At 33.7% G+C, this 14586-nt stretch overlaps 1 protein-coding gene across 7 annotated transcripts in view; it reads right to left on the reverse strand.

Moving 5' to 3' along the window:
- ERBIN (erbb2 interacting protein) overlaps window positions 1–14586 on the reverse strand; it is a 95568-nt gene that overhangs the window by 38323 nt on the left and 42659 nt on the right. For all 7 annotated transcript variants that reach the window (XM_011371072.2, XM_011371066.2, XM_011371071.2 and 4 more), the window contains exons 5-7: window positions 6248–6326; window positions 4731–4820; window positions 2916–2972 (exon numbers count right to left, since the gene is read on the reverse strand). In XM_011371072.2, the coding sequence (XP_011369374.1) occupies window positions 2916–2972; window positions 4731–4820; window positions 6248–6326 (226 nt within the window). The remainder of the gene's footprint in view (window positions 1–2915; window positions 2973–4730; window positions 4821–6247; window positions 6327–14586) is intronic.

A 14586-nucleotide genomic window follows, 5' to 3' on the forward strand; every position in this document is an offset into this window, starting at 1 on the left:
AAGCCATCATACGGTTATGCCTTGCTTAACAATGGGGACGTGTTCCAAGAAATGCATCGTTAGGTGATTTCCTTGTTTGAACATCACAGAGTGCACTTCCAACACCTAGATGGTTCAGCCTACTACACACCTCGGCTATATGGCACAGCTTAGGCTACAGCATGTTACTGTACTGAATACTGTAGGCAACTGTACTACAATGGTAAGTATTTGTATATCTAAACATATCTAAACACAGAAAAGTAAGAAAATACAGTACAAAAAATCAAGTGTGTGCACATATATGTGCATATTCCACTATCTCTGGAAATGTAACATATTACAAGTAGTGAGTAAAATAAAAACTCACTTAAAATGTTTTTCTGGCTTTTCAGTGAAAAAAATATAACACATATCATAATTGTAATGTCACTATATTACTGACCTAACATTAGAGGAAGCTAATTTTCCCGAACCCTTTCATTTTAAATATACCATTCTATCATCTCACACCAATTTCAATTTTTCTCAAAGCTGATTTAACTTAGATTTATTGAGTGTCTGTTCTCAGGTACTATGAGGTACTATAATTGCACTTTCCTTACTCAAATCTCTTTGTCCAGAAAACTCATGTCAGTTCTAGTATGCTTTATAACAAAACAAAAGGTGTTTCCAAGATCTTTCTCAAGAAATATCAGATGCTATGATATTTAATTCCCAGGTTTATGCTATATCAGGTGGACATTTCAGAAAAGTAAAGAGGGCTATGAGGAGGGGAGAAGACTGAAAGAAGAAAACATAATCTTATTTTTCTTAATGTAATATTCTTATGACAAGATAAAGAGAAAATTCATATCTAGCGATTAAACACTGTATCAACAAGGGTAAGTTATAGAAGAGGGTATGAAAAAGAAAAACAATATATCAGAAAAATTCAATTACAAATAACACTCTTAGAAAGTTAAATTTTAAAACTGATTTAGGAAAATGTGAATGACACATATATGCAATAAAAAAGGAAATATCTTGTAGAGTTTGAAAAAAGCATCTCCATCTCAACTCACTGTAGCTTAATACTGGCAACTTTGATCCTACTCATATGCCTCAAAAATTTAAGACACAAAATTTCATTTTTTCATTTTCCTTTCATCTTCAAGTCTTTTCATTTAAGACCCAGTTTTCTACTTCAAGGAGATAGTAGAAACAATATCCTTCAAATTTCTTCTTGTTTACCTCTAAAATTCTTTTGTATTTCACTCATTTTTATCATCTCCTATCTCAGAGGAAAAATACACATCCTTTGTGTGCTTCATACTGTGCCCTCCAGTATTAAGATGGCATTAAATTTCACTTTACATATCTAAAAACAGCTTTCCCACTGCTGTAACCTTTGATCATAAAAAGGTTCACTCACATAGGCTGAATGCACATGACTTTATACTTTGTGAAGTCTCGAAGTTTTTAATCTTAAGTTTTAAAAAGCAGGAAAGAATATTTGCAAATTTGAAATTAAAGAGTTAAAATAATTAGTTACAATAAGTAAATTACTTATAAAATCAGATAGACTATATTAATTGTAGGCTATTTCAGTAAACAATTTACATTTTGGTTATTCAAATCTCTTAAAAAAGTCAAGTTTTGAGCTAAAGAGTCATCACTGCCAGTATCAAATCTGTAAAATATTTAAACCTTTTGAATTTTATATGGATAATTCCATTTTAACTAATACTCACAACCATCACTATAAACTATGATCATTCCTAACGGAACAATTACTCAGCTAATACAGAATGTCTTTCATAAATCAAAACTAGATACCTCTTTGCCCTTAAAGATTTACAGTCAAGCGCTGAGGAGGGGAGAATACAAGTGCATGTGCACATGGTATATATGTTGGTCAGGTAAGAGAGTGAAATGTATAAAAAAAATTAGACTAATGTGGTAAATATCATAATACATATAAATAAGATGCCATAGAAGTTGAGTAAACAGAACAACTAACTCCTAGGGAACTGAGATGCTTCCCTGAAGAGGTAACAAATAACTTGATAATTACAACCGGAGTCAGCACACTTTTCAGTATAGGGCCAGAGAGTAAATATATTAGCCTTTGCATATAATCTGTTACAACTACTCTACTCTAACACTGTGGAGTAAAAGCAGCCATAGAAAATATGTAAATGAATAAATGTGGTGCTACTGAAACTTTACTTACAAAAATAGGCAGTGGGTGAGCCAAATTTAACCACAGACTATAGTCTGACAATGCTCAACTGTAAAAAATGTAGCAATGAACTCAAGGTGTTTTAAGACATTTTTTCAATAAATGGACACAAACTACAAAGTGCAATTTGAGTTTGTAGATCTGTTTTAGTTTTATCTTGGACTTCCATCTCCTCTGGTTGCTAGCTTACCAACAGGGGGCCCTCCACTTCATTTCTAATATACCATAGACGACAAAACCAGACAAGCCCTTAGAACTATAGTTAACAGAATTCACATGAAGACCCTTTGGATCTCTCTAATGTGTACTCTGTAAGAGCTCTAGTAATGAACTGAGACCTTTATTTGGGACTCATGGGCTTTATATACTTATTATTTTGACTTTGGAACTCATAAGTCTGAGTTCCAAAGAGCTGTGAAATTATTATTAAACATCAAACACAGATACATGGATTTTTATATCGAACACTACGAATGTCTTTTAAAATAATTTGCATTCATATTTTTGATATTAAAAAGTTAACATTGCTGATCGCGGAAGCTTAGCAGGGTCAGGCTGGTTAGTACTTGGATGGGAGACCACCTAGGAAGACCAGGTGCTGCAAGTGTTAAATAAACAAACAAACAAACAAACAAATAAAAATTAACATTTCTTTAATGACTTAATTAAAAATTATAAACTAAATTTTAGAAAGGATAACACCTTTACTTACTTTGGCAACATTTTCAACTGGTTTTCTCTAAGTTCTAATATCTGGAGTTTAATCAATCTGCAAAACAAAGAAAACAAATCAAGCATCTATGACAAAGACAAGGAATTTTAATAATAAGTTAACGTCATACTCTAAAATTTTAAAGCAACCAATATTTACTGTGTAATTACAATGTGGGAATACTGTATTTAAAATTACACAGGAATACAAAGTAATACAAAGGAAGAAAATATTTTTGCTCAGAATCAGTTGGGGTGGGGGCAGAGTAAACACTTCCAGACATATTCAAAGAACAAAATGATTGTCCCTAAATTTCAAACCCATAGCACTTCATGCCTCTTTGCGAAAATACCTCCCAAAATTATTAGTCATTAATAGATTGAAGAATAATAATCCAACTGTACAGGAAAACATAAAGGAATACAAAGAGACACACGGAAAAGGAAAAATCCTCTGGCACTTCAGTGATGCACATTCCAGTAAGTTCAGAGGAAAAATGAGCAGATGGTACGAAGGTAACTAATGTTACAACAGCAATCATATTACAATATATAAATGTATCAAATCAATGTTGTTTACCTTTAACTTACACGATGTTAAGTGTCAAATATATTTCAATAAAAAATAAAAAGTGGTCCAAATGCCAGATACAGAAGAGAAATCTGACAAGTACATGAGTTCTATATATGTGTGTATATGTATATATATATACTACATGCATATAAATATATAAAGTATGATAATGTAGCTTCCACAAGACAGTCATTAGGCTGCAAAAATGCCCAGAATTCTTTTTTCTTATTGAAACATAATTGACATTATTATTCAGGTGTACAACATAATGATTTGATATTTGTATATACTGCGAAATGACCACCAGAATAAGTCTAGTTAACATCCATCACCATACATAATAAAAATTTTTTTGATAACTTTTAAGATATAATTTCGAATATACAATACAGCATTATTAACTATAGTCACCATGCTGTACATTATGTCACCATGACTTACTTATTTTGTAACTGAAGTTTGTACCTTTTTACCACCTTCATCCATTTAATCCACCCTCACCTTCCACACACACCTCACACATATCCCTGGCAACCACCAATCAATCTGTTCTCTGTATCTATGAGCTTGGGATTTTTGTTTTGTTTTGTTTTAAGATTCCACATATAAGTGAGACCATATGGTATTTGTCTTTATTTTTAGACAAAAAGATGACTATAAAATTAGCATGTAGTTAGATAGCACTTCCTCTAGCAATTAATTTAAATACAATAATAATTTGATACCTAGTACTGATTCATTTATTGATTCATCTTTTCATTTAAAAGAATTACTCAGGGACTATGACAAGAACTGTTCTCGTTCAGATTTGCAGGCGTTGGGGTAGGAGGGAAGAGCAATAAGGTGGACCCCAGAAACGCATTTTCATTTCTTCAGAATTCTGATTTTAGTGAAGACAGATATACCAATAATTAGATAATTTTCAAATGTGCTGACTAAAGCATTACTTTTTTCAAATATACGGAAATTACCCTCCCTCCCTATTTAAACTCTCTAGTTTTTGCATACTTTAAAAACCAATTCGAGACTTAAATTACTTTTTCCTTTTAAATTTTCACTGCTTATTTACTTGGAAAAATAAATTCAAAGTCAAAATAACAAGCTCTGAAGAACTATAAAAATAATTACAAAAGAAGAGCCTATGAAACTGTAATTAATAGTATTACTGAAGCAACTTACAGTTTTTTAAACTTTAAAAGAGGTAGGTAACAAGAAAAGGTTTTAGAAGAAGCTATAATTTACCTGCCAAAATTAGCTGGCAAGAACTCAAGAAAAGCGTCATTCAGATATAACTGGGTTAGGTTTAACAGCTGAGAAAATCCATCGGGAAGCCTATATAAAATATACCAAAATTTAAATTAAATTCACACACACAATTTGTCTCATTAAAATATCTAAGAATTTGTCTAACCAACACACACATTCTTAACACATAACAGTCACCTCTTTACTAAGTAATTCTCAAATTGAAATTTGCCTTTTGTATCAATGAGCCATAATACACAGAAATGCATTTAGAAGACATAACTATGACATCCTCAGGAACTACTGAAATTTGCCTTATCTAACATTGATCCAAAGGACTAGAAAAGAAATTCTAAAACTTGACAATATTGACTTTGGGGTCTGAATAATTCTTTGTTATGAGGAGGGTATCTTCTGCATTGTTGGACATTTAGCAACCCTGGCCTCTACGTGCTAAAAGCGAGTAGAGTAGCACCACCTACATCACAGGCTGTGAAAAACCAAAAATGTCTCCAGCATTTATTTACCAAATAAACTTTGAGGGTAAAATAGTCTCCATTTGAGAAACATCGGTTTAGATAATTTTCAATGTCAACATCTGGACCCTAAATAATCAAATAAAGACTGCATAATTTTATAATGAGGATAAGATAAAAAATTGAAAGATATTTTAAGGCCATCTAAAAACCTGTAAGTATTAGCTTTACTTTTTTCCCCTCTGACTTATGCAACAAATTACAGATCTAGAACTTGATGCTACAGCAATATTTTCAGATGAAGATATAACAACATCAGTACGTTTGTCCCATATTTTATCAAGTGCAAACTTTTCCTGTAGTAAGGCACATCAATGACTTTCTTTCTCCCCTATGACACATTCCTCTGTCTTCCATGGCAAGTGAAGCAATGCTATGTTTAGAAAAACTCATTAAATACAGTATTATAATATGTGAAAGCTGGTTTCGACTTAGCTATACTAAGTTGTTTAACTCTATTCATCTTTTGCTTCACTTTTTCAAAGTTTAACACCTTTGGTACCAGGAAAATGTTCTGTTTATAGCCATACACCTCTGGTATATGGTGTATCCAACTACATAGTTCTTCCTTCTTTATTGTTTTTCCCTTCTTGACCTTTCGGTTTCTTATTTCAAATATTATTTCTTTTATTCCAATATTTTCAAAAGTTTAAGCATGTCACACATTTGATTTGCAAGTGAAGACTTTCTTGTGCAAGTAACAATGAATGAGGAGACCTGGATTTAGTATCATTTTTTGACATTAACTACCTGTGAGACCTGGAGCAAAACACTTGCATTATCTGTCTGGATGTCAAATTTACTTCTGCAAAATATGGGGTTAGAAAGATTATTTAAAAGATTGCTTTTAAATCTAAAACTGCAATTTTATATAGAAAGTAATATTCTTTTACTATTTCATAGCTGTAATATTCTACTACCATTCATAGTTTCATAGTTATTCACAAAAGAAATATAATTCAACAAAGAAGAACTTACTTGGAAATAGGGTTTACACTGGCTTCCACAATTGTTAAAACTTTACAATTTTTTATATTTTCTGGAAACTCTTGTATTCCTAAAATATGAACAAATAATTAATGATCAAATGTAAAGAATTTATTACAGAGGACAAAATAATAGCAATATTAATACTTGTATACCTTGCAGAATGGAAATTTACGAACTAGGCAGGATCTACATAAACTGACACCACTAATGTACACCAAACAGAACTACCTCCACAATTTTTTCCTTGCATCTTTTGTTCACTGGCCTCTTTCTAAGTGCTAATTATCTTGATTAGTTTTACTCTCCTTTCCTTCTCTTAGCTTTTCTAAAAATTAGTGCTTTCTGTGATGATGTTGAGGACACAAAACATAGGATTCTGTCTGTCTCTCACATAAAAAGAGGCATACTTTTGTAATTCTGGGCTCCAGATTGAGCTGGCCCCTAATATATATATAATGACAAAGCTGAAGATACTAATATATATATATAATGACAAAGCTGAAGATAGGTGAAAAATCTACATCACATATGCCAGTGGCTATGTCTGAAGGCAGTTGCTGACCAATATTTTTTTAAATATCAGAAAAAAGTTGCGATAAGTCAAATAACAGCAAAATTTCTAAGCACTTAATTTTTATTTCTACAACTTGTCTCAATGAAAATATAGTAACAGTAATTTGTCAACAAGCAACAATCTATACACCAACTTTAAGTAGCATTGTTGTAATCTAAGGAAATGCCAATTAATAACTTTTTATATACATTCCAAAACTTCTGTGTTTTTAAGACGCATTCCTCCACTAACATCCTATGATTATTCAAGAGTTGACACTAGAAGATCATTTAAGCCTCTTCCAATTTCACTTAGATTTCTAAGTAAGCAAGTTCACCACAATGCCAAGTATAGAATTTCAGGTGATTAAAAGTAAGTAATGCAAAATCACTAACTGGCAAATGCAGCAATAACTGTTCAGTCAAAACTCGTCAATGAATGCTAAAATTAGTGGGTAAAAAAATGTTGAGAAACAGATTAGTATGGTTTCAAAGTTTCACATCCAAATGATACTATTAAGAGGGAAAAGGTAACTTTACAGAGAATTCTCACAGGAACTATAACCTTAAATTGCTTTAAAGTTAGCATCACCAGTCAACATCATTATCATGTAACACCTAACCTGAGATGCACTGAGAAGGGATCCAATATTTTATTCTTGCCAAAAACACAGAACCTTACTTTAATCACAAGTGATCATTAAATGAACCCAAACACGAGAAATTCTAACTGTCCAGTAATCTTCAAAACCGTCGAGGTAAAAAACAAACAAACAAAAAACAAAACAAACAAACAAAAATGAGGGAAGAATGAAGAACTACCTACATAAGAAGAGACCCAGGAGACCTGACTGTGGTGAATATCTAAACCTCCGCTTGCTCTTCTTCCTCTTCTTCATCCTCCCACTACACATACACGTGAACTGGGAAAATCTGAATAAGACTGGGGGACTGTATCAATGTCAGTATCTATATTGTTCTGTAATAATGCAAAATGCTACCATTAAGAAACTAGGTAACAGGTACATAGGACCGTACATAGGACCACGCTATAACTTTTCTTATAACTGCATATGAATCTATAATTATCTCAATAAAAATTTAAAAAGTATGTCTCAATGATTCCTTAAGGGTTTATTGTTATTAAAAATTCAATTTCTCTAACAGTTTCAAGATAATTCATTTTTAAAAATTTCAGTTTTAGGAACTTTTACATTTGCTGAAATTTTGTGGCATTCATGTAAATCTTCAAATCAGGAACTATAAACACTGATGGTTACAAATGATATTAAGACATTGTTGTTAGCTGTTATTTTTTCTTAAGTGTGAAAATAGTAAAGTAGTTTCATCTTGAAATACTCATGTGTGAACAGTTATCTGTGATTTGCTTTAAAATAATCAGAGGTGGCAAAGTAGGAGGCATAGATGAAACTACGACATATTGGGTAAATGTTGAAGCTGGTTAATAGGTATATCAGGTTTATTATATTATTCTCTCTACTTATACAAATGCTTGAAATATTCCACTATAAAAGATTACCACTTTTCAGTCACTACGAACACAGAGATAATAGCGATAACATTATTAAAAGAAAAGGACTTTAAAACAGCTATTGCTCTTAAATGGAACAAAATGAACATGATCGGGAGGAAAAGGTTAAATGTAAAAAATAAAGGGAAACTTTACAAATGAAAAATACAATATCCAAATGAAAAATGCGTGGGACAGGATTAAAATAAGATTAGATACTGTAGGAAAGAAGTTCAGCTAGCCAGAAGACATGGCAACAGAAACTAGCCAATCTGAAGCATAGGGGGAAAATAGAATTTTAAAATGTGAACAAAACCCAGTGATACATGAGACAATATCAATTACTAATATACATTAGTATTTTTACCTATCTTTAGAAGGTTGTTTACCAGTCACCAGTAAGAATACAAGCTCTTTGAGGGGAGAACCTTTGCCTCTTTTGTTTGCTAATGGACTAGGACATGGCCCCCAGTTATCAATGTCACCAGATATCTCCAAATTCCTTTCCAGGGTAACAATACCAATTTTCATACTACAAAACCTGTGTATACATATTGTTGTTGACATTTGATGTCTTTACTTTTCGCTAATTAAAGGGGCTGAACTTCACCAGGAATAGAAATATAAAATCAGATATTTTTCTGATTATTTTCTAGTGATACGGAATATATTTTCATATATTTACTAATAATTTTTATTTTCCTTTGTATTCACTGTTTACTGCAATTTCCAATTTACTACAATTACTTATAAGCATTCTTTAGAAATATCAGTTTATCAAATGTTTTCTCACAGCCTGTCATTTATTATTATTTAAATATTTTGTCATGTAGAAATTGTTTATTGTTGTGCTTTTTATATGTTAAATCTTTTCTACCCCAGTCATAAAAATATTCTACTATATTTTCTAATAATTGTAATTTTTTCAAATTACTGTCCTTGATCCATTTGCAATTTTAGTATATACCGTAAAGTAACCCTGTATTTTTACTAAATCTCATATAAAAACATTGTGCTAACACTAATTAACTCTTCATTTTCTTTAACCCATTGATTTGCAGAGGTATCTCTACAAATTCCAAATTCTCACATGTTATATTTCTGGACACTCTCTTCTGTTACTCTTCTACTGATCTATCCCATAGTTTCATGCTTTTTTTCCATTTGGTTCATACTGAACAGTTTCTGTTAAATTCTTTTCTAAGTATGTGGGACAGACTGATTCTATTAATGGCCTCACTTCCTATACAGCTTTCTGCAGTGTGATGTTCCAGCTATTCCCATCAAAATGTGAAGTACAATCTCCCTAATCCTGATTCTGGACTCAGCCATCTGTTCTGCTTTGCCCAATGAAACATTAGCAGAGTTGATGAAATCAAGTGTTCAAAAATGCCCTGGCTAATTTCCACTAGCTCTCAGGTTCCTCTTACTGTCTTGTGCGAACATGCCTACTATGCCTGGGCTAGCCTGATGGAGGATGAGATCTCCAGCAGAGTCATTCCTGTCATCCCAGCAGAGGGTTCCCAGAACTTCGATTTAAAGTTTTTATCTAGTTTTATTATTGAAGTTTATCTTCCTTATAAACTGAGTTGCATACTTTCCCCCTTTCTATAATCTCTAGAACAGTTTTTATAAATTAGGGATTACTCCAGTCCATGGTTTAGTAAAACTTGTCCCTAAAAAGTATGCCTGGTAGGTTTTTTGACTACTAATTAGATTTAATATTGTATTCATTGGTCTTTTCAGTTTTCTACTTCTTACTGATTTTGGAAATTTATTTTTTACTTCATCTAAATTTTAAAATTTAGTGAATTTATAGCATTCATTCTTTTTCCTTTGAATGAAAAATCAGTTTCAAATAAAATGATGGTAATAGGGATGTGAGAGAGATTGCTTTTAGAGGTATGTGGAACAGAGGAATTTTTTAATGGTAAAAATAAAAACTTGGCACCCCTATTACAAGTCCCAAAATTAGAATCATTGATTTACAAAGCACTCCTTTACCTGGACATTTAACACTTCAATTACACATTTTAGGGCATTTATACAATGAATTAATTACTTCATAGTAGCTGTGCGCTTCTTAGATTACTGCTAATAGATTGACTCAATTCTCTAGTCAAGCACATACAACTAGTAAATTGTACCTTTGCTCAACAAACATTTGCTAAATTTGACTTACCTACTGCTAAGAACATCTATACCTCTACACTAATTTTCTTTCTCTTTTCTCTCATTCACTTACATACAAAATATTTAAAGTTACTAAATCTTGTCCTTCAGGAATTAAATTCTTCTCAATCCCTTCAACTGATAATTTGTCTCAAGTGAGAATTCTATTGAAGCTATAACTCTTAGTACAATAAAATAACAGCTCTTTGCTAAATTGGCTGTATTTTTTTAATGACAGCATAACCTTATGTTGAGTGTAAGACTAAATTGTTAGATTTTCTCAAAGTTTTTGTTTCACCTTCAGCTTGAGGTGTTTCCTCTAAGCTTGTGCCTCAGAGATCTTCTCTTCAAGCTCTTATCCATTCTCCAGTGGTAGACCTCTATTACTGATTACTTAATATGTATCACTATTATGTAAAATGTCTATTAGTCTGTTAAAGAGTGGGGTATATTCTCTTTTGCACAATTTAGCCTATTTTAGGCCAGCTTATATCCCTAGGTATCGAGGATGGGACTTTTTCAGTGATTCTGTCTACCTTTAATAGCCTAAGTCTAGGATGGTTTCTTTTTGAAGCCCAAGAGTAGAGAAAATATTTAACTTCCTCCAACCAAAATGGGTTTTCACCGAATCCTCTGTAGGTTACAGACTTTGCTTCCCTGAAGACTTTCATCTAGTGGGACTTTGTGTCTTTTCCTACTATATTCCCTCAGGCCCTGAGGGTGGCCTTCTCCACTCTCCCTTCCATCTTTTTCATGAGAACAATTTCAGAAATTTTAAAACACAAAGAAACACATGACTTAACGAGAAATCTGTAATTTCCCTTGTAACCAATTTAACTTTTTTGAGCAGTTGTCCCCAATCATCAGGTTTTCTCTGGTTCAATGAACTGCTTTCTGCTTTGACTACAAACTTTCAATTCATTCTTCCTGGGCTTTTTGATTCAAAAAGAAAGGCTTTATTTAACCTATCATTCTTGTATCAGACAGAAAGATCTGAGCTACTTTTTTTGGTTTCTCTGCCTTATAATTCCTGGCTTTCTATTCAGTGTGCTCACACAGGAAAATTAATAACTATACAGTCTTCATTTCTTTTATCATCCCTCCCCACCAGCTTTCCCTATCAACTACTTTGGCAGAATGTTTTAATCTCCATCCCTATAGTCTTCTCAAGAAGAAAAGGCCATGTGAACATAACACGATATTCCTTTAACATCAGTTGCTATTAGCAATGGCTTGAAATAGCAGCATGATAAACTTTTTATTTCTTTAAAAAGCTAACAATAAACCAAAACTTTAGACACATATTAAGACTCGTAAATTAACACTCCAGTTTTATCACAGATTGTAAATGATAAAAAAGTGAATTCTTTATGAAATACAGACAAATTGTAATACCTTAAATTTATATACTTCCTATATACAGACTGATCCAAAATGTGGTTAGCAGTCTCATGAGACACGGCAGGGAAGTAGTAATATTGGTATTATTATATAAAGACTAACTGGGGATTAATTTCTCAATATAACAAACAATAAACAGAGAAGCAATGATTAGAGTCCAATTCTTAGTCCTAAAAAAGTGTTTTAATCACTAAACCATATTACCAGGCCAGTTGAAAAACACTGGAAGAACTATGTAAAAGATGAGAAACTAAGAAAATCTAAAAGCAAGAATTTTAAAACAAATGCTTTTAAATAAATACAGCTTGCTGAAAACACAAAGTATGCCACAATGTTTCCTGCCTAGGCAAAAAGCTAATACACATGAAAATATATCTGGCATATTAAAAACACCTAGGAGGGGGAAAAAAAGGTGTAGATGATAGAGGCTCTGTTCATCCCTCGGTTGACCAAATCAAAGGAGCAACAACAAGGAAAAATCGCCTGGGATCTAGAGGAACAAGCCATACAACTAGGGAGAAATCCAAGAAATCACGCTCAACAGCAGAAGGTGAGATGGGGCGAGGACGCGGGGCTGTCAGGTCTCGAGCGGTTGAGTGAGACGGAGGCTGCGGCAGCGACAGAAGCCTCTTAAAGGGGCTGCATCTGCTTGCTTTAAGCACCAGTGCCGATTTGGCTGCGCACAGGGGGCACCAGGGACTTACAGGGAGCCATTGTTGGAGGGCCTAGGCGAGACTCGCCTGTACAGAAAGTGCTGGTGGTATCCATCGTTCCCTGTTGTGCCCTCCCCCTTTCTAGCGCACTGGATACAGCGCCACTGTGACGTCATCAGATTGGATAACGGAGGTCACTCTGCTCAGAGGATTCCCTGAAACCCTGCCACCCCCAGCTCCCAGCCCCAACTAAGCCATATCTAGGCATATCCTCAGTGAGTCAGGTGCTACTTGCTGAGCAGCGCCTAGACTCACACTGGAGCCAGCAGGCCTCAGTTTGTGGTGTGGCCTTTTGAGGCAACTATAAGCACAGCATCTGTGGATTGCTTGCTGAATCTTAACCGGAGGGGTAAAGGCTTGGGCTAAATTTGGCCTGCAGCTGAACCCCTCTCAAGCCTGTGCCACTGGACACCTACTTCGCAAATCCACACTAATAAGACCAGGAGACTTAGAAGCTTTGCTTAATACATAGAAACAGACATGGAAAGGCAGCCAAAATGGGAGGACAAAGAAGCAGAAACCATATGACAAAACAGAACAGAGATCCAGATATAATGCAGTCAAGCAATCTAACAGATGCAGAGTTCAAAACACAGGTTATAAAGATGCTCAATGAACTTTTTGGAAGTGTAGATAAATTCAGTGAGAACTTCAATAAAGAGAAAAAAACATAAAAATGAAAATGGAAACTATAAAAGGGAACCAGTCTGAAATGAAGAACACATCTGAGATGAGAAGTATATTAAATGGAATAAAAAAGGAATAAACAAAGTGAATAAAGAAAAGGATCAAATGCCCTATCTAGAGGACGAGAAAGCCAAAGACAAGTAATCAGAATGGCAAGAGATAAGATGCCAAGACTAGAAAAATAATTTAAGGAACATATGGGACACTATTAAGAGTCCAAATATCCGTCTGATTGGCATACCAATCAGATGGATTTCTTGAAGAAAATCAGGATGATGAACAGCTGTTTGAAGAAATAATGATGGAAAACTTCCCTAACCTGGTGAAGGAAATTGACATAAAATTCCAGGAAGCTCAGAGAATCCCCAAAACCAGGGATCCAAAGAGGCTCACACCAAGACACATCATAATCAAAATGCCAAAGGTTAAATACAAAGAAACAATATTAAAAGTAGCAAGAGAAAAACAAATAATTACCCACAAGGGAACACCCATAAGACTGGCAGCTGATTTCTCAGAAGAAACTATGCAAGACAGATGAGCTTGGCAAAAAATATTCTACAGGATGAAGATCCAAGAGCTACAACTAAGAATAATTTATCCAGCAAAGCTATCATTTAGAGTTGAAGGATAGATAAAGAGCTTCCCAAACAAAAAGAAGCTAAAGGAATTTATCACCACCAAGCCAGTATTACAGGAAATGTTGGAGGGACTTCTTAAAAATAAATAAATAAAAATAACATGTATCAAAAAACAGGAATAAAGAATGGCAACTACATTCCTATCAATAAGTACCTCAAATAGAAAAGAATTAAGTTGCTCCTACTACAAGATAGAATGGATGAATGGAAAGGAAAAGAAGACCCCTACATGCTGTCTATAAGAGACTCACTTCAGATTAAAAAACACACACAGATTAAAAGGAAGGGGATAGAAAAAGATACTGCTTTGTTGGACCTAGAAGGTGTAAAGTCAGACAGAGAAAGATAAACACTGTATGATTTCACTTATATGCGGAATCTAAGGAACAAAAAGAACAAACTAATCAAAAGCAGACTCACAAATGTAATGAACAATTTGGTAACAGAGAGGAGGGGGTTTGGGAGGCTGGGAGAATGGGGTGAAGGGTTAAAGAAGTAAAAATTAGTAGCTGATGGATGGTCAAGGGGATGGGGAGCATGGCACAGGGAATGCAATTAGCATTAATATGTTGGCTAGATGGAGGGTCAGAAGAAGGAGGGAGCAATTGGGGGGATCGTTTTACAAACTAT

This window comes from Pteropus vampyrus, unplaced genomic scaffold, assembly GCF_000151845.1.
Source record: "Pteropus vampyrus isolate Shadow unplaced genomic scaffold, Pvam_2.0 Scaffold182, whole genome shotgun sequence".
Classification (NCBI taxonomy): Eukaryota; Metazoa; Chordata; class Mammalia; order Chiroptera; family Pteropodidae; genus Pteropus; species Pteropus vampyrus.